This window comes from Notamacropus eugenii, chromosome 4, assembly GCF_028372415.1.
Source record: "Notamacropus eugenii isolate mMacEug1 chromosome 4, mMacEug1.pri_v2, whole genome shotgun sequence".
Classification (NCBI taxonomy): domain Eukaryota; kingdom Metazoa; phylum Chordata; class Mammalia; order Diprotodontia; family Macropodidae; genus Notamacropus; species Notamacropus eugenii.
In genome coordinates, this window is record NC_092875.1 from 154,060,276 (window position 1) to 154,081,406 (window position 21,131).

Here is a 21,131-nt window from a genome sequence, read left to right on the forward strand (position 1 = left end):
TGGAAAGGGGAAGGAGTGTTACCTATAGCCAGGTAACATCAGGGGACCCTTCAGTACTCTATAAGAGTGCTCCAATTTCCAGAAAAGTGAAAAGACCAGTGAGTGAAGGTGTATCCTTGCTTAGGAGGAAGTGGGCGGAAGACCCCAGTTTAGGTCTTGGTTGTGGAAGTTAGTCAGGGAAAGGGAATTGTAGACATGGACATTATGAGTTCCTGACTTACAGTAAGTGGCTCGTGTTTTTGGTTATTGTGCAGGGCTAAATGGAAGCCCTTGGAGGTAGCTAAATGAACTCATATAGTTAATATTTAAATGCTACGGAGGAAAGGCAGCAATATTTTCTCCATAGCAATGGAGATGGAGGGTGGAGTATTACACTATATAAACTCCCCTTTATAACAACCCTACATAAACACAGTAAATTATCAGGAGTTATTATTCTAATTGGTGTGACCATTCCCGACCTTATCAACATAAGAAAGGGCCCTAGGTCAGCGAGATGAGGGTTACTGATTTCATCAGTCTTTTCTCTGATCTCATGACTGACACAAATCAGCAGTTTGCTATTGCCCAGATCTCCATCATGTTGGATAGATCCTTTAGTTTTTTAAGAAGACAAAAATCACACAAGATTACGTGTGGATGGGCTGTAGCATATAGAACTGTCGCTGAAAGGAGTGCCAGCGTCCTTATCGTGGACCCACTGAAATGACATACAACCTAGGGCACATTTGTCATGTGGATCTCTGGCATTTCATGAGATGTGAATATAGTAGGTTGTGAGAAAATTTTAGTGCTGCCGGCACCTGATGGCTTAACCCTTTCATCTCCCCAGCCGTTCTGACTGCTAAATGCCTGCCCAGAGCTCACTACTCCAGGTAGGCCCCAGCCATGTTTTATTCTTTGCTATATTCCAGCTGTCTTGCCTTGGCATTCACCACCCACCTACCCCAACTCCTTCCACACTCCAGTTCTGGAATCACATCAAATTATACTGTCACTTCTCCTGAAAGGGGTACACCAATCTGCTCCCCCTATGGTTCCACTCAGAAACCCAGTTAATTTTCCAAACTCATTTCCCCTCCTGGAATGGAAGGTCCTTGAGGTAAGGACTACCTTCACTTTTTATGTCAGCCAGCCTCTGCCCATAGCACTTAATGTCTTTCTTCAATCGTTCCAGGGATGCTTTTTGCCTCCAAAATATTAACTGAACCTGACAACTTTTAGGACAAGAATGTTGGTTTGACTTTCTTCAATAATTTCACCAGCTTCTCCTTCATCCCACCCAGGGACCTTCCCCTCCACCAGGATGGATGAGTTTCATCAACATATTCCATGCTTATGTCAGAGAGCTGACACAAAATGCTTGAAACCTCTTAGGCTTCACTGATGCATCTTGTGTCTCTACATGACTACTGCTGCTGTTGCAGTTAAGAAATACGGCCAGCTGATAGACTTAGCTCTTCTCAGCAATGCAATGCTCTAAGACAATGCCAGGACTAAAGATGGAAAACGCCACACGCATCCACAGGAAGAATGGAGTCTGAATGCAGATCAAAGCATACTATTTTTTTTCTCTTGTGGTTTTTCTCTTTGGTTCTGATTCTTTACGTGACTAATGTGGAAATGTCTAATGATTGTACATGTATAGCCTATATCAGATTGCATGCCATGGCGGGGAGGGAAGAGAGGGAGAAAACTTCAAAACTCAAAATCTTATAAAAGAAATGGTGCTAAAAAGAGAACCTAGCTGTCTCGTTGCTCAAATGGAGGATTAGTGAGGTCTTCCACTTTGGTGAGGTTACCATGGACCTAAAATCAGGTCTTAAATCTGCAAGTTCAGAGGTTCAATTGAGTCTTATCGATTTAACCAGGGGTGATCAAGGCAAGGGTGAAACGATTTGCATTAATAACCAAACTCAAGAGTGGTAATTTATTCATTTACAATGAGACATCTAGCATGATAACTGATACTGAACATTTGCACAGAACAGTTACGCTCTTCCTCAGAATTCAGACCAAATGATATATCAATAGGTGAACAAGGGCTATGTCCATCAAGCTGCAGTTACCTGATGAACTCTCCTCTACTTCTTTTTTAAAAGAATCAATACTCACTGTTTAGAATCAGAACATTTCCCTCCCCAGGAAGCACTTGAGACCATATGGGATGAAATTTTTTTTTGGTCACAGCAACTCCAAATCCAACTACTTTAAAGCAGAATCTGGAGATAACTGAAGTGGCATATCAACCCAATTCAAATCAACTCTTGTTAAAAATTTACTTTTATAATTACTTAGAAGACCATCTGAGCTCATCACCATCCCACTTACAAGCGCAGCTACTTCTGTAACTGGATAAGTGGATCCACTTTTATTTAGCATGGTCAGTACAAAGGACACTGGATTAGGAATTCAAAGACCTGGATTCTGGTCCTCTTTCTTTCCATTACTGGCTGGGACAAGTAAAAATCATCTCTGCACTATATGCTGAAGAAACCCATTTTGTCTCTCTCAAATAAGACTGTATATGAAAGTGTTTCATAGGTCAAAACATCAAGCTGGGTTTTGCTGGTTGTTCTATTTCAGAAGGTCACTTTTTCTGACCAGGTTCCTAAATTCTAAGGTTGTATCTAGTTTGGGGCCTTTGGCCTCTGTACGCTGGCAGTTATATTTGTTATTGCCACATAATTTGTTATTTAACATATATAACTCATTTATCCAAGAAGATAAGCATTTGTCTTATATCTCCATTTTCTAGTATAGTGCTAAACAAATAGGCACATAGGTAGGGCTTATTACTGATTCCACTAATAGAAGGAAGAAAAATGGGTCCTTTCATCTATCATTTCTTTTTAACAGGAGGAAGATATTTGTTTAGCGAATATCAATTGTCCTTTCACAGTTCCTTAATGACAATAAACAGTCCTTTTTAAGCTATTTTCCCAGAGTGGTCATGGATGCATCTAGTCTCTTCTCCACAATGCTCCCTTCTCTTTTCCCCTACCTACTCATGACTAGTCATGGCAGATGGTCAGATGGTTGTCTGAAGATGAAGCTAAGGGAACTAATTCTGGCAGTGAACTTTCCAGGTGATCTCATTAGCTCTAATCACTTAGGAACTGAGGCAATAGGCAAAGTGTCTTAAATAATTTGTACCTTAACATATAACATCACAGGACGATTTGGGTTTTAATTTACTGTGACAATATTCAGTTACAAAACATCTAGTGAGGGTCAAATCATTACTTTGGTTGGATACAAATATATTCAGGGAATTGTGTAGGGCATGCAGAGATAGAAATTAAGAGTGTTATTGGTTCAAGATCCTAATGAAATACCATACTAATGCTATGCCCTTTCCCTATTACTTGCCCCTCCCTCCCACCACCCAATAGGCATTTATTACCATTTTCTATTGCAGAAACTAAATCTGCATAAACATGTACAAATATTTAAACATGCAAGATAAAAACAAATTCCAAACTGGAAGCCTGATCTCGTCCTAAGCCTCTGAAGCAACAGCAGAAGACAGCTAAGGGCATATAGTCTGGGGGAAAGGAGGATGGGAGCAGGCTGGCACTGGAAGCAGAGGAAAAGTTAATTTGTGACCCATCTGTTTCTCCTCAAGTGCAAAGTGGCAGATGTTCTTTCTAAGCATCATTAGTATACAGAAGCAGGAGTTCTCAGTAAATTTACTCCTTATCTCCTGCCTAATATTTCCTGGGCAGCATTAAACTGCAATTAAGCATATAACAACATGGCTTATAGAATATCTTTGTAACTTCAAAGTATCTTAAAATTTGGCTATCAACTTGCTGAGGTAGGTAACTCTTCTATATACATCTATGGCTTTGAGAAAAATCTGAAGCTGCACAAGGCACAGGAAGATTGAGTGACTCCCAAGCACTCATGTTGGTCCGTCAGGCCTGGGGAAAGGCCATACAAACTCAAGTTTTAGCTACCGCTTGGACTATGATCCAACTCATTTTTCCATAAGCAGGTTGAACCTTGAAACAAGATAGCAGCCATAAATTTGTCATGGTTTTCTTCTCCATGGCTAAGGTAGTTATAAGTTCTCGCTCCAAATCAGCAGTTACATTACACAAAGGGACACTTTTGTGTCCCACAAGGGTATATTATGTACAAAGACTCAAACTGAGAAGTCTCTTTTTTACAGTAATTACATGCACACTAGACTAGTCATATGGACTAAAAAGCTCTTCAAGCACAGCATCCTGTTCCTTTGACAGAAAACTACAGCTTTCAATAATTTCTAAGTAAATAATATACAGAACAAGAAATCGGAATACTAATAATAACTTTAGTTATGCAGGCCAGAATTTAAATATTTTAAAGGAAAAGGCAAGGGATGGAAATCAATACCACCAAGTAATGTAAACATATGACATGATGAGTTAGCATTTCGTTCATTTACATAATACAATATGATAGATTTTTAGCTTGCTTTTTCACACAATTTCACATGACATACAGTGGAGGGCAAAAAACTTAAATTGTGTGGCTTTGCTTGCTATGTTCTCTTTGGCAATATTTGTACCTTGCTGTCATTATGAAATGGCACTTATATATCAATAATTATTCTAGCAAATCGATACTGCAGAGAAGCCGGTGTTCTTAATAAAACTAGCCCCCTCTTGTCTGTCGGCTGACTTGAGAGCATCTCCAGTAGGCCGGTCAAACTAACAAACCCCAATGCTTCTCCACAGCCAGCAGCCAGGGAGAAATCTCCTTGTGTTACAAATCCAAGGAGGGTCCGGGAGCAATGGCCAGTGACTTCAGGGAGAGGACCTGGCCACAAACCAGGAATTCCCTCTGTACACACTATGGCTCGACGCTGTTCTCCTGCCACATCTTGGGCAGCCCCTCCTTTCCGTATCTGCTCATTCTCCATTTTCTTCTTTTTTTTTTGTTTCTGTGCTTGGGCCTTGAATGGGTCGCTGTGTCTGGACTCCTGAGGGCCACAATAAAGCCGATCTTCATTTAGATGCAAGATGTCATCTTTTGATGGGATGCAGATCATGGTGTGTAACTCTGGGTTTCCCTTTTTGAGCAAAGATAAGCCGACCCACACCAGGGATCTTGGATGGTCACGTAAGATGGACAGGCACGTAGCCCTCGTCAGCTCCTGCTGATACATCCTGGAAGCTCGGAGGGCTGCTCGATTTCTTCTAGCAATAGGCTGGCACCAGGGTGCTAACAACTTCAATAATTTCCTACTCCTAAATGAAGTCAAAAACATGTTGCAGAATATTTTATTCAAAAAAAATTAAACAAAAAATTCAAGTGTTGCCATAGATAGCTAAATTTTTTTAAAGTTATCTGTAGGAAAATATTGGTAATTCTAAGCCTGGAAAACAGTATACATGTATTATCTTATCAATAATTGAATTATTTCAATTAAAAATGTGGAAGGAGACACTTACCACTTTAAGAAAGAAAAGAAGCTGGAGGGAAGGAGGGATTCAGGGTGTAGTGCAGGAATTCTTAACCTTGGGTTCATAAACTTAAAAAAATATATTTCTGAGAACTGTATTTTAACATGGCTGTTTTCCTTTGCAACCTTCTATTTTTTATTTTATGCATTTGAAACCCTCATTGACAGAAGGGGTCCAAAGGCCTCACCAGACTGCCAAAGGAGCCCACAATACAGAAAAGGTTAGGATCTAGGAGGTGGTGGTAGACGTAGTAATAATTAGAGAGGAATAAGGGTTAGAGGAAGAAGGAGAAAGGAACGTGGGAAGTGTGGAATGCCTGCAAGAGGAAAGGAGTGACTGTGATAGAAAACAAGTGAGGTATCAATGGAAAACTGTCCTCCATAATAAACATTTAACATTTTTGCCTGCTGAGTAGAGAACAGGCAGAAAGCTTACAAGTACTGTCTGAAGATATGTTATGTCATAAGTAACAAACAGCTATCCTAAAACCACAAGGATAAAGAAAAGTCATGGTTTTGTAAGATATCCTTTGTAATATAAAGACAATGTGGAGTTACAAGGACACTACCTTAAACCCAGAGTCACAAGAATCAGAGGATTTGCTTAACCTAGTGATTTAGAGCAAAGCATGGACAAAGCCCATAGCTCTTCTTCACTGGCAGGTACTGTTACGTGTGAAAACAGGATAAGACATGTCTCTCACCTCAATTGTACCTATTACTTAGCAGAAACTATGTTTGTTAATGTTTATTTACATCAATATTTTCATTACTAAAGTGCTATCAAGCAAAAAACTAGGACTTGCTAAATGATTTCACTTTGCGCTCAGGCTCTGGACAGATACAACTTATAAAACGAATTAAGACAATTAAAAATTGACTTGTGTGAATGCTCAATTCATAATCTAGATAAGTTTTTAAATCTGAATGGATCATCAAAATCCCATCTGCAAGTAAAAAAATTATATAAAATTACAAGGTCACTTACCTAAGAACACAAAAGGTGCTCTCTGTTCCACCACTGTTACTTCCACATACTCCTTCAACTGTTGTGTCTTTTGCCACTGCAGCACCTGGAGAATCAGTGTCCATCATCTCTTCTGGCTCTCCTGGCTTGTCTTCCAAAGTCTCAGGATCACAAGACAGCTGTGGCCCCTGCTCATCCTCCGCATCACAGAGGTCTTCTCTCCCGGGATCACTCTCGGTATTTGCCAATGAACAAGAAGGAGATACAGGAGACTCTGCCTGAGCTGTACTTCTTGATTCCCAATCGCGAACTAACTGTTCCCAAGGACATCGGAAAGGTGACAAAGTACCATGTTTGATGTAGTTGGGCCGCTTTGCTGGTGGGTGTCTAATTAAAAATAAAGTTAAACCAATTTGCACAAGGTGGGATTGTCCCAATGTCACAGGAACCACTCAAATAAAAATCATCTTCATGATAACAATTCACCACCTAGTCTGTGTGCTGAGCACCATACTAGGAAATTAAATAGCCCCTGCACTAACCGAGCATATTCTACTGGGGTAACCAATATTTACAAAGTCAATATGAAATAACAGATGGGGGTGGGGCAGATGGGGGGGTGGGGGGAAGCTCTTATCCGAACTGATGCTTGAGCTGAGCTTTGAAGGAAGTTGGATATTTTGAGAAGTAGAGGTGAGGAGGGAGTGCAGTTCAGGTATCTGTCTACCTCTGCAAAGGCAGAGGAGGGAAACGGAACACCCGGAACAAGGAGCAGCAAAGCAAGTCAGTTTGGCTGAGAGAAAGCAATGTGTATGTTAAGGGTCTGGAAGGGTAAGCTCAGAACAGACTGTGAATGACAGTCAATGCCAAGCAGGGGAGTTTACAGTTTATACTAAAGGGCGGTAGGAAGCCACTAAAACATGATCAGACCTATGCTTCAAGAATGGATTTGGGGGGGGAGAGAGAGAAGAAAGAGACAAGGCAAGGAGGATCAACTGGAATTGGGAAACATTTGCTGAAAGGTGATAGAGTCTTGGATCCAGGCACTCTCTTTGCAGAGATGGGGATGAAGGAAAGCTACAGCAATGGTTTAAAATGAGAAGAACTACATCCATGAACTTACATGCTAAAGACTAACTGATTAAAACTGTTAGAATCTTTGAACCATCTAAGTTCAGCCCAGCTGTTGGTTACCATAGCCTAACAGGCATTCTGGAAAACATGCCTGGCTCCTGGGCTGACCTAAGGGATGGGATCTGAAACCACTTACAGCCCCTGGATGCATCATAGAGATTAAACTGGTCTTAGAACTAGATGGACCTCTCCAGGGTCCCCTGAACTAAAGCAAAACAAGTCTAATCTTTGGCTTTTCCAAATCTGAACAGATTAAAAGCAATCAACAATATGTACTAGCAAAGATATTTCACACTTTTGTTTGGACCCACAACCCATTGGCCAGACTAAAACCATGATGACCTTCAAAGGTCAAATGATGAAACACCTTTTATTATGGAGCACATTTGCCTGACTGCTAGGTTAGGATTTACTACTAGGCTAAAGATACTATCTGTGTCTATTTCTATCTTCAAATAGAATTTTAACTTTTAGCTAACCTCTCAAAGCAATAAAAAAAATGTTCTCCCTCAGCCCAGAACAAACTGATCTAGCTGAAATATCCCCAAACTCATTTCCTATCATTACAAGAGAAAAAAAAGCTGAGATGTACAAATATACACACCCTTCAAGGTCAAGACACTTTAAAATTCTCCATTTGAGTTAACAATTATTCATCTGAAAGCTGAATTTCTTTTATCACTGTGGGTCTTTTTTCCATGTTTCAAGCTGACTTTTACAATTTCTCTGCTTAATACAATGGAAAATGACTACGTAGGGCATGATGATGATGAACATCACCAGTACAACCAAGGAACCCAGGGAAAGGGCTCTGAACTACTCACATATACATATAAAAGTAGATGAGAAATTTGCTGTACTCAATTATATATTTTAGAATTTACTTTTGGGTAGCATTTACCTCAAAACAAACAAAACACATACACCAATTAACAACTAAGTGCCTTCAGTGTTAGCTGACCAATGAGTAAATCCATTCCTTAATTAAATGTGAACTACATCTAAAGTTAAGAAATTTTCTACCTTTTGTATTTTTCCAGAAGATTATTTTCTTGTTCTATGGCAAACAAAACTCCAGCAGGGCAGTCTGGGAAATCATCAGGGATGCTAGGTGCTCCCTTATACCGAGAGTGCATAAGAGCTTCCTTTAATCCTCCAACTCGTGCACCATGATAGATCTAAAAAGAATATCCAGAAAAAACTGTCACTTTACCCACCTAACAAACTGAAACATCATGCTACATATAATTGCTTCCAAAATGTTCCTACTCTTACTTGGTCAGGTGAATCTCTCTTGCTCTAAAGCTGCAACATTTTGAAACTAATGATCAGTCTAAAGGTACAAATTTCAAAATGACTTTCATTTTTTCCTAAGCATGATCAGAATGATAATTAAAACCAGCTCATCAGATAAAAGATAGTTGTAGCTTTTGTACATATTTTAGCTGTGGATGCAAGTAAAAAAGACACAGTCAATAATTTTTTTAAAATTAGCTTCTATGCCAGCTAACATTTTTGAGGCTGTATTGCCAGAGTTTCAAAAGTATGACATCTCTAATTTATAAAAGGCCAATTTGGAAAATTTGCCATATTTATAGAGAAGAGGGTCCTGATCACCTCAACTTACTAATCAGAGACTGGCTCCATGAAATAAGGACACTGTCATTACCACAAAATCCTTAGAGCCAAGAGCAAAAAGACTGCATACAATGCCTACCACATTTTCAGCATTCAATTTTTACTACAAAGACATGTTCAAATATTTTCAAATAACCCTAAAATTCAGATTCAGAAAATAACTTACAAAAGGAATCCAGAAAGCCATTCCCCAACCTTTGGGAAGTAAAATATCCCAGCCACTTCCCCATCCTAGTCGATCTTCACCAGTTACTTTCCCTGGTTGTTGGATCAATAGTATGGGTATCTTGGATTCACGGTGGCCTAAATTAAGTTGTGACCCAGGCACCATCAATTCACTTCTCATCTGGTTTAACTCCTGAGATGAAAGAAAAGAATTCAAGGCAAGGACTCGGCACTCCTTTAAAGAATCAACAGGATGATCTGATAGTCAAACAATATTTATTAAGTACCTACTACGTGCGAGGCACTGGAGATATAAGTACAAAGAACTAAAGAATCTCTACTGACCAGAAGCTTACATTTACTCTAAGGAGATACAATACATATGCAAATATACAAATCATAAAATTAATAAATAAAAATATATGGAAAGTAAAATTTAAACACGAGGTAGTTTGGGAGGGAAGGCATTAACAGTTGGAGATATAGGGGAAAAGGGTAAACTTCATGCAAAAGATGGCACTTGAGCCAGGTTTTGAGACAGACTCTTCAAGGTAGAGGCTGAAAGAAGACATTTTGGGCATAGGGACAGAAAGGGCAAAGGCAAGAAGTCATGACATCAGTCATGACGAACAGAGAAGGCCAATCTGTTTGGAAAAGGGTGAGGAGAGAAGAATCATTCATGGAGATGGAAAGATAGGTTAGGACCAGAGTGTGTAGGACTTTAAAAATCTAAACGAGAGTTTCTATTTGACCCAACAAGCAATAGGAAGCTACTGCAATTTGTTCAGTAGAGAAGTCATACAGTCAGATCTATCTACACTTGAGGAAAATTACTTTGGCAGCAGAGTGTAGGACATACTGGAGTAGAAAGAGATTTAAAGCAAGGAAATCAAGTAGGAGACTTATAATAATCTAGGCAAAAGATAATGAGAGTCTAAGGTGATAGTTTGTTTGAGTAAAGAGGTTTCAGGAAAGTAGTTGTTTGAGTAAAGAGGTAAAACATATGGTATAACAAAGACAGAAATAGTAATTTTTGATAATTGACTCAATTATTGTGGGGTGAAGCAAAGTGAGGAATCCAGGATAATAGTAAGGCTACCAACCTGGGAAAATGGAAGGATTTCATTCCATGTCTGCTTCTGACAAAAACGAGAGAAGTCTGGGAGATGGGATGGTTATGACAGAAAGACAGAGTTAAGTTTTAGACATTTTGAATTTAAGATGTCTCTGGGACATCCTGTGTGAAATGTTACAGGACTGGGGACAGATACAGGTATCTGTGAGTTATATGCAAAGAAACAGGAGCTGAATCTATGGAAGCTGATAAAGTTGCCAAGAGAGAATGTGAAGAGAGAACAGAACAGAATCTGGGACAAAATCTTGGGGTTAGTCATTAAAAGAGACTGAGACAGGGAAGAGAATCAAGAGAGAAGAAAGACTATCCAGGAGAAAAAGGCAGTCAACAGAGTCAAATGAAGCAGACAGGGTAAGAAGAATGAAGACTGGAAAATGACCAACATATCTGACGATTAAGAATCACTGGCCCCTTCAGAGAGAGCAATGTCCACTAGGTTAGTCAAGGAGTGAGAGAAGGTGGAGGTTGTGAAAGCAAACAGCATTTTCAGAGAATTTGACTAGGGAAAAGAAATATTACACAATAACTGGAGGGTGTGGCAGAGTCTAGGGAAAGCTCAAGTTGCTTCTTCTGGAATAGGAATTTGTTATTTGACAATATCAGAGTGATAGCATAAAATTATCTAGATGAATTAGGTAAGAAAACTCCCCAGAAAATTAAGGGGCAGAGGGAAATGAAAAAGAAAAAAAAAATAATTTTAGTTATCTTTGGATACCCTATTACTTCATTTTATATAGCTAAAGTAATTACTTCTGTAAAACTACATGAAAGACCAAAAAAGTCACAGGTCCAAATTATTAACACTCTTTCTAGATTCTAAATATCGTAGCCAAGATAAAAGATATTATAAACTTTACAGGTAATGTCATCCAAACAGCAGTGCCTCTAGATGGTGCAGTGGACAAAGTGCCAACCAAACCTTGGAATCAGAAAGACTTGCCTCTGAGTTCAAATACTACCACAGACACTTAGACCCTGGATGAATCACTTAATCCAAATAGCAATCACCGCATTTTTGTTCTACACTGAAATTCTATTTTTTGGGGAGGCATGGAAGGGGGAAAGAGGTCACAGTGTAGACAGGACTGCTTTCAGATCTACCATTTCATAGGTTTTAGGAACTTCTTGTTCAGTCATTCCAGTGACCCCATTTGGGTTTTCTTGGCAAAGATACTGAAGTGATTTACCATTTCCTTCTCCAGCTCATTTATAGATGAGGAAACTGAACCAAACAGGGTTAAGTGACTTGCCCAAGGTCATATAGTTAGTAAGTGTCTAAAGCCAGATACGAACTCAGGTCTTCCTGACTCCAGGCACAGGGCTCTATATCCACTGTGCCCTCAGCTGTCCTCTTACCTAAGCAAAACTGGCAACTTTTTTGCAATTTATAGTCAGAAGAGTTGAGAGACACTAAGAGATTTAAACCATTAGCCTAGAGGGTCACAAAGCCAGCACCTGTCAGAAGCAGGTAGAAGGTGGCTTTCTATCTACTGTCATGCTATTTCCAGATGATAATGAGCTAATAAAATATAGGGTGGGCTGCCTCAGAAGATGGCAGGTTCTCCCTCAAAGGAGATCTTCAAGTAGAAGCTGTATGACCACAGGCTGAGCCAGGAAGTATACTTTTCTAGGGCATGGATCACACTAGATGCTGCGTAGGGTCAAAACTACCTTACACTTTTTAAACTTAAGTAGTTATTATTCTAGAAAATTAACAATTTGTAACTCAAAGAAATAAGTAAAAGATCTCTAAATAAACTAGAACTTAATCTTTGAAAAATGCTTTAGTTTCTAAAAAAAAAAAATCTATTACTTTAAAGATCATTTATAGAAGTAAATTAAAATTTACATACCACTTCCTTTACAACAAGCCCATGACATAGATAATAAAAATTAATTACACTTATGGAAAATTAATTGAAGTTTGCAAAGAATTTTGCATACACATTGCATGTGCTCCTCTGTATTTCCCTAAATGAAAAAAAGGAGGAACCAGGCCCATGCATAATAATGGAGTCTCCTATTACCATGGCAAGTCATTCCAACCTGTTAATTTGCTAAAAGCCTCTAAGCACATTATTTACCTTTTCTGAGATTTGATTCTCTGTGACATTCTTACATATATCCTGGTTCCAGATATAACTATGTGCACACTCCACAGGCACACCCTCTAGGCGCAGTTGTCTAACTTTTTCATTATCTATGGAGGGAAAAAAACACACCTTTCAAACCACACATTTTCAATAAATATAACAAAGTGAAATAAATGTTCAAATTCTACAGTTGCTTATAAATGACAAACTACTTAAAGTGTTGTGTTTCTGAAAATGCCTTCATTTTAGAAAAATTTTGTCAACAAGAGCAGCTAGCTACCACTAAGACTGTTCATTTATTATCAGGATTGACTATTTGTGGAACGGCAGATGACTCTGAATTTTCTACCCCACCACCAAATCAGGAGGTCAAATAATACAATAACTCAACCCTAAGTTACTTCTAGGTAGTTATTTGGCTCTGCATTCATGAAGGCCAAATGCAACATGAATCTATTTTTCTAGTCGTTCCTATTTTGCTAAGGTGGCATGATCCAATAACTAGTATTCTGTGCTTTTTAAATCTTTCCTAGGAAAAGTATAGTAAGTCAGCAGGCATGGGAGAAGGAAAAGAGGAATGACCTATTTCATGTCTTTAGAAAACAAATTTTTTACTAAGTTTAACATCTATACTCAGCATATTCCCTGTGAAACACTTTAAAAGAGCTCAATAGAAAGCTATGTACCTATAACCCTAAAATGAAAAGTACCCCAAGGGAGAGGTTGGAGAAAGGTAAGAAAGACTACTTGGGACTTTTTCAGCAACACAAACACACAGAGACTGTTACTCTTCCAACTCTTTCTCTATAAAATGGTGAGAAAAAACACAAAAAACTTGTTCTCAAGTATTCTTTTTTTAAAAGAAGGAAAATTTCTTAAGTTTTGCTTCACTGGGCTGAGAAACTGAAAAAATGATCCACAGTTGATGTTTGTTTCAAGCTGTAGTGCTGAAATGTTGGCACAGAGGGAAATCATTCAAAGCTATGGATATGGGAGGCTTCTCGGAGCTCTGGTGGCTGGAAAAAAAATAAATTGGAAGCAAAATTGAAATATATTTCATAATGGAAGGCAATGAGAGAAAGACTGATGAAAAGCCTACTAGATGTCTAAGTTCCCTGCAGGCAAGAACGGTTCTAGTGCAATGTAAACACTCAAAACATTAACTATTCAATTTTAGGTAACGGGGCTTACTTAAATTCAAGAAGTTCCGCTCTAAAAGGTAACAAAACACATTTCAAAATCTTCCTAGTCTCCCTGAATTTCTATGTACTGGTGCTATAAAGATAAAGTTAGACTTCATTTGGTCCAGGCTACCCATAAGATATGGTTACTCCTTGGTTTGTGAGAATCATAGGAGACCATTCAAACCATTTTCAAACACTAAAGACAACTGAAATCAATCATTCTTAAAAGAAGTCTTTTAAAACTTCCTTTTAAAAAGGTCTGTAGGTCCTTTAAGCTAGTTACGATGGCTATATTACTAAATTAATCAAATTTAGTAAATTCAAGGCCTATACTTGCCCTCCTATAAGGTCACAAACTATAGTATGTCCAACTAAAAACTTAACTTAGGCCTCTTCTCTCTTAAATTATACTCAAGAATCTTCTGGTTAACTGGAAAATCAAAACTGTGACTTACAGACAAGCAACCAAGAGTAGAAAACAAATTTTTATTTTAAAAGAAAACTAAATTAAGTTATTTCAATTAAAATGATTTTTTAAAAAAATCTAAACTATTAGTCTGGAGAAGAAAATGGATTTAGATAAAATAAGAAAAGTAAAAGGAAAATAAGGAATTTTTTATTTCAGGGCCAAAAGACAAGCAAGATTGGGTTCTTAACACTCATTCTACTTTTAATATACAATGAAGTTAAAATAGTCTGCCTGATAAAGTAAGTTTTTTGCAATGGAATTTAGCCAAACTGCAAGATGGGGTGTATAAGCTCAGATGTCCCTCAAAGGGTCAGTAAATTCATGCTCTGAAAAGTATTTGCAAAAGTAAAAAAAAAAAAAAAGTGACTTCTCTAACATTCTGACAAGAACCCCTTCCATGGTTTGTGGGGAAAAAAACAAGAACAAGAGGGACAAATAAAGAGATCATAATCTATCAGTACAGCTTAAGTTGAATTTTTAAAAGATAAATTCACCAGTAATTTGTAAATCTGCATTCTAAACACCAGCAAGAACCTAAAAAAATTCTAACATTAAAAAACTCAGCAAATACAAAGAAAGGTGCTAACATAACACAAGCCTACTTCATCATATTTAAAAAAAAATTCAATTGGAAAACTAATTACCTTAAATGACGAAAGCGGTCTTTAAAGACTGTAACATTATATAGATATGCACAGCCAAGGATCAGATGCATTACGCAAACACTTGTGAAGCATCTCAGGACACAAACAAACAATGACTTCAAGCATTCGTGTTACCTTCTATTTGACATGTCTATTTTTGACAAGGCCTGATTCTTGTCTGGATCAAGATCTAAGAATCCAGCCGAGACAGTCAGGTGATAAGGATTTCAAGTTCTGGACAATCATGAAGCTGCTCAAACTTCAGGAAGCTATCTCACAGACAAAGACCAACATTCTAGATTTCTAATACTGATTCAGCAAATTCCTCTTGCTAGAGTCTTACTGATCTTTCTTCCTAGAAGATAAAGTGTTGGAATAAAATCTTTACTCTTTAAAAAATTTCAAGTACTGCAGATAATTTGTGGAAAAACTGCTTCAATGAAGTAACACCTTAAATTAGGTCTTGCCAAGTTGAAAGTCCATGGCAATGTAGCAGGATGGAGATAATTATATTTGATATAGGCTTGGGGTTTTTGTAATTACTTTTTTGTAATCATTTTTTTGCAGATATATAGGCAGGATAAGTCAGTCAGTCAACAATCAACATGCATTCAGTAAGTGCCTACTGGGTGCCACGTACCGTACAAAATTCTGGGGGTACAAAGAAAGGTAAAAACTATCCCTGCTCTCAAGGAGTCCACAGACTAATGGGCGAGACAATATGGAAACAACTATGTATATCCAACTTAAATACAGGATACATTAGACATAATCAATAAAGGAAAGGCACCAACTGCAATAAGGAAAGGCTTCTTATAGAAGGAAAACTTTTATTAGGTACTTGAATGAAACCAGGGAAGGCAGGAGTTAGAGATGAGAGAAAGAATTCTAGGCATGGGGAACAGCCAGTGAAAAATCCCAGAGTTGGGAGATAGAATGTCATGATTCAGGAAAAGCCAGGAGTCCAGGGTTTCTGCATCTCTGAGAAGATGGAGGAGCAAGGTGTAAGAAGACTGGAAAAATACAAGGTCCAAGTCATGAAGGAGTTTGAACATCAGGCAGAGGATTTTATATTTGATATTATAGGCAATAGGGAGTTACTAGAGTATATTTGGTAAGGAGATGAGACCTGAAGCAGAAAGTGACCTGTAGATTCTTGCAACAGTCCAAGAAGGAGGAGATGAAGTCAGAGGAAAGAACAGGGAGTATATAAGAAATGTCATGAAAGTAAAATGGACAGGCCTTGACAACAAATTGGATATGGGGAAGGGAAATGGTAAGGGTGGTGTGGGTGTGTGTCTCTGAGCCTGTGGTTCCTCAAAAAAGACCATAGTAACTGTCAGCAAAACTTCACATTTTGATTCAAGCCTTAAAAAAAATCATGAGAAATGGATAAAGTTATCCTTCATGAATAGATAGATGAATTGTCATTCCAGACCACTGTCTTTCAAAGAAACAACTTACATTCACTGACTCATCAATCACGATCTGATCCTAAAACTCTTCTTTTCCAAAGAGCACATCTTTTCTTATTCAGTTGTGACAGAAAGGAGAAACAGAAGCAATAAAATATTCCTCTGAAAATTTCATTCAACACACCTGTTTTAATTCAACCACTTAGACATTAATTTTCATTAATCTAAGAATAAATTTGATTAAATTACAGTCTGAATAAATGAGATAGCAAATTTTGGCAAGTAATGATAAATTTCTCTAGACAGGCTTCGGTTAGTATAAAATTGAAGTTAATTTACAAAACAAACCCCTCACAACTCTTTCGTGCCAAAATACTATAAAGGAAAACATTAAACCTCAGCACCTGGGTTGGCCTTGCCAGGATTCGAACCTGGATCATCTGTATGTCTAAACAGAGGCTTCCACTGAGCACAAGACCAGCTGCGGGTGCAAATCCCTTCCTTACAACTAAAACCACTGACAATGCTATAAGTGAGGTTTTCTTTTTTAAGGACAAGTATTACTTGACACTAAAAATATAGACAAATCAGGAAGAATGCACACAAGCAATAAAATAGGTCTAAGTTGACCAACAAGGCTTTGTATTCTAAGGAAAACTGGGGCATATTACCTTGGCATTTTTCTAGACTGGGCAAAGCCTTGGACTTCTTCTGAGGTAAATTTACTCGAGGATCTCCAACGGTCAGACCCAGAATAGTACCTGCTGGAATTTCTGCTGGAGATGCTATTCCTTTAATGAAAAGGATAAACTTAACAGAAAGTTATTCATATCTATGTTCATTTTGATCTTTTAAGACTTTCTTATGGGCTTCCTTTCTCTAGGTCTGACAGATGAACAACTCTTGTTCTTTCACTTTCCCACAGACATTTTGCAAAACTAAAGTATTATGTGCAAAGCATCACAAATACTATGAAAGAAAATGTTTAAAAAAATTTCACAATGCAATATAAAAACATTTTACACTGAGACCTAGTATGGGCAAAATAAGAGAATGCAGCGCTTGTACCCAACATAATATCCAGGTAGGTTTGAATTACTTAGTGCCTAATTGCATAAATCTTAGTTACAATTTCACAATGACAGTCACTTGGAAATAATTATTAACTACACCTCACTCATGTTTACAGACCTCTAGAGTTCTCTCCATACAGCACAACCAATAGCTAATTAAGACAAAAATCAAAAAAACCTCACAACTTCAACTCTGAAGTACCTATATTTTTATATATGTACAATTTCAAAGAGCTAATTATATCTCTTAAATAAGGAAAGTAGCATAAAAATCAACTTAAATTTGCTGAACTTTCTAATTTTAAATTAACAAAGAAATATTTAAATTAACAATGAAATAGGTCCTTAGGACACAGAACCAGCCTAAAAGTAACGTGTATGTGTAAACTCTAGAAGCAGCCCCACTCCCCCTCCCTCATTTCCCCTCTCATATACCTCCCAACAATTCAAAAATGGCTTCTTGACGATGATGGACAGAAACACTATCAGGATTCTTACAGGTCTCAACCCACCAACTGTGAGGTACTGTCTCTGCATCTTCTACCTCCTAAAAAATAATAAATTCTATTATCAGGAATGATAACATAAAGCAGATCTTTAACTTCCGTGTTGATTATGAGGACCAAATTTGTTATTTTTTCTCTTTTTTGTATTGGCCAGTAAATTGACACCATTCCTCTAAATAACCACTAATTAATGCTCAATTACTAATGAAACTTAATTTCACAATTTCAAAAGATAACAAATACAGCTAATTAAACAAGGAACTGGTGCTATATCCTTTTCAAGATTTCACATGAGGAAAAATGTGTTAGTTTTTACACTGAATTCATTAAACCATTTTGGCAACTGATAGAAATCAACTTTCATTTTTTACATATATATGTATAAAAGCATATATATATTTTTTAAAACAAGGTATTAAAAAGTAGTCATCCTTTTCTCAACCTCTCAAACTTTTATAGAATATTCTTCTTAAAGCTGAAACATTAGTTAAAACAACTCATTACTGTTTTAAGAAATCTTAAGTCTAAAAAAGTTTACTATAACACTAACAAATTTCAAGTATAACACAGAGACACTTCAATGAGAGTATGATAGAATTCAAAGTTCAGCACAATTATTTGACAGAGAAACATGACAGGACGGTAGAAAGAACACTGGATTCAGAGTCCAGAGAGACTTGGGTTTATAATCCTGCCTCCAGTTGTCTCTGCATAGTTATGGAATAATCCTTCACCTGATCATTTTTAATATGGGGATAATAAGCCATATATTCTCTTACAGGACTGTAGTATCATAAAAGATAACATATGCAAAATGTATTGCTTTACAAAGTTTACGGTTATGTAAAAACCAAATATATTAAGCTCATCAAAGGTTCTAAAAGCACCTCAGATAATGGGTTGACCTCCCAAGAATAAAGAGCCTGAGCCTACATTATCATCTCAATCTGATCTTTATGTAAGATCTATCCTTTCAGTCCCTCTCACCTCTCAGTGCTTCTTTAAAATTCTCTGTAACGGTAACCTTGTCCTTGCCAATCCGATTCAGAACCATTGTCAAGTCAGATCAATCAATCGGTGACTTTTATATACACCTCATGGTTTAGAGCAGTACAATGTGTACTGTTGTATTTATATTCTAGCTGGAATAATAGGATCAGCTATAAGCTAGTAGCTTTTTTATCTGCCTGTAGGTTAAAAAGTACAACTTATCTGTTCTAACCATAACTGAGTTCAGAACAGCAGGAAAAACCAAGGCATTAAGAAGTTATCCGACTTACCAAATTTATGCACTGAGTCACTGAGAGACGTGACTCAAAAACTAATTTCCTGACCATACCTACCAAGAAAAATAAGCCAAACTAATCAATAATAAAACACAAGGCCCAAACACTTATGATGTTATTTTTCTAGATTTACTTCACTAGGAGAAAAGGATGGTAAATAATAAAATGCAGAATGAGAAGTTTTATTAATTTTTAATACACTATCTTTAATTTACTACGATGATCATAAGAATTATGAATGCATATATTCTTACAGTATAGACAGAAGCAGTCTTCAGTGTCTCAGTAAGAATACTGTGAGACAGTGGACCAATTAGTCGATATCTGTTCATCTCCATTGTCAGATCACTAAAAATAGAAAAGAGGATAAGGCTTTAAATATGAATTGCTATCATAAACAAATTGGAAAACAAACAAACCTGGAGAACTCTTTGCTGAGAATGTCCTAAGAGTCTGGAAAAAAGCAGCTATATACCTGATCACAATGCCAGTAGTTGAGGATGTCCAAGAATATGGTTGAAATGGATTTCTAGTTCCATCACCCACAATTTTTTTCACTAGATTAGTATGTTTTTCTCCATCTTCCCTCTTTCTTTTCTTGCAATTCTCAGTCTGTTTAATGTGGCTTTTCTCCTCATGTGGTGTCAAAACTACTTCAGGAATAGAGGCAGCTGCTTCTGGAGGCTGTACACACTGACATACTATTTTTAGTTCAGTTAATATGTCCTAAGGATAGAATTTAGAACATTTCAGTGTTAATTTAAAATTAGAAAGTTGGGCAAACTGAAGTTGATTTTTATGTAATCTTTCTGTCAAAAATTTACATAAACATTTACTATGCATCCCTTAGGCAATTTATCAAAAGTATTTTTATGAAAGTATCAATAATCTGAACAGATAAAAATCAGTCAATAAACTAGCTTGAATAAATAATGCAATTTTAAATTGGGAACACGAGAATATGGAAGAAAAGATAACAGTCAAACCACGAAGAAACTCAACAAACAAAATCACCAACATTCCTGAAATGGTTTTTCACCAAACAGCACATATTCAGCACCCAAATACTATAGTGATTTTGTTAAATCAGTGCTTGTGTTATTTTTAAAGATAAATCTCCAAAATAGACATGTTTTAGCCATCTTCTTTAAAGCTTATTACTGGAAAAACCAGTTCTTACTTCTCAGTCAATATTTACGATTCTATGAAATATCTTTGGTTTCTGTGTATAGACTCAAATACAGGACATTCAGCCAGGAGTGTTTAAATATCCCAAGTTTTTGTAGTATCTATTGCCAATGGATGCTATTCTAAATCATCTACTAGAGATTAAAAAAAAAAAACCCACATCATTTTAAGCTGATAAAAAAATGAAAACTTACCTGTTTGAGAGTTGGATGCGTCCATAACCACAATTTTCTATTTACAGGAATGGTACTAGTGCCACCCTCAGATTTCCAAATAAACGTGATGGGACCAAGCATTTCTCCAGGATATTTATCAGCCCGATAAAGGACTGAAGAACCTTGCCGTTTCCCAGACAGACAATGAACTGCTGCAAAAGTAAGTCCTGAAACAATAAGATGTACAGAATCCTCATTATTGCCATTTGAGAAGATAACTTTCAGTATAGTCTCCTTGCCTAAGCTCATTCTGGTAAAAGCACCAGAAATAATTTGATAGCTGTCATAGCTTTCTTTAGACTATAAATTCTCTTAGAATTTACCAGATGCCAAGTTTTTTCACATCTTTGTAACCCCTACAGTTGTGTGTACATCTAAAATATGTGAGCCTTAAAAACATTTTTATCTACAATGACTACACTCGCCTTTAAAGAGTGGGGTAAAATTTTTCCAAAAAGATCTTTGTAGGTACTGGCTGTTCATTAAAATTCTGTTAGAGAAAAAACTAATTTTTTCTATTAACTCTTCAAAACAGTGAAGTAGCTCTACCCTATATAAGCTAAA

The 21,131-nt window shown here is 37.1% G+C and overlaps 1 protein-coding gene across 1 annotated transcript in view; it reads right to left on the reverse strand.

Annotated features, from left to right (window-relative positions):
• Positions 1–1,897: 1,897 nt before the first annotated feature.
• POP1 (POP1 homolog, ribonuclease P/MRP subunit) overlaps positions 1,898–21,131 on the reverse strand; it is a 33,597-nt gene continuing 14,363 nt past the window's right edge. Inside the window, exons 7-16 of the mRNA XM_072603429.1 lie at positions 20,547–20,734; positions 19,640–19,890; positions 19,419–19,512; positions 17,808–17,919; positions 16,971–17,090; positions 12,579–12,694; positions 9,361–9,552; positions 8,580–8,734; positions 6,444–6,809; positions 1,898–5,240 (exon numbers count right to left, since the gene is read on the reverse strand). Of these exons, the coding sequence (XP_072459530.1) occupies positions 4,583–5,240; positions 6,444–6,809; positions 8,580–8,734; positions 9,361–9,552; positions 12,579–12,694; positions 16,971–17,090; positions 17,808–17,919; positions 19,419–19,512; positions 19,640–19,890; positions 20,547–20,734 (2,252 nt within the window). The 3' untranslated portion in view covers positions 1,898–4,582. The remainder of the gene's footprint in view (positions 5,241–6,443; positions 6,810–8,579; positions 8,735–9,360; positions 9,553–12,578; positions 12,695–16,970; positions 17,091–17,807; positions 17,920–19,418; positions 19,513–19,639; positions 19,891–20,546; positions 20,735–21,131) is intronic.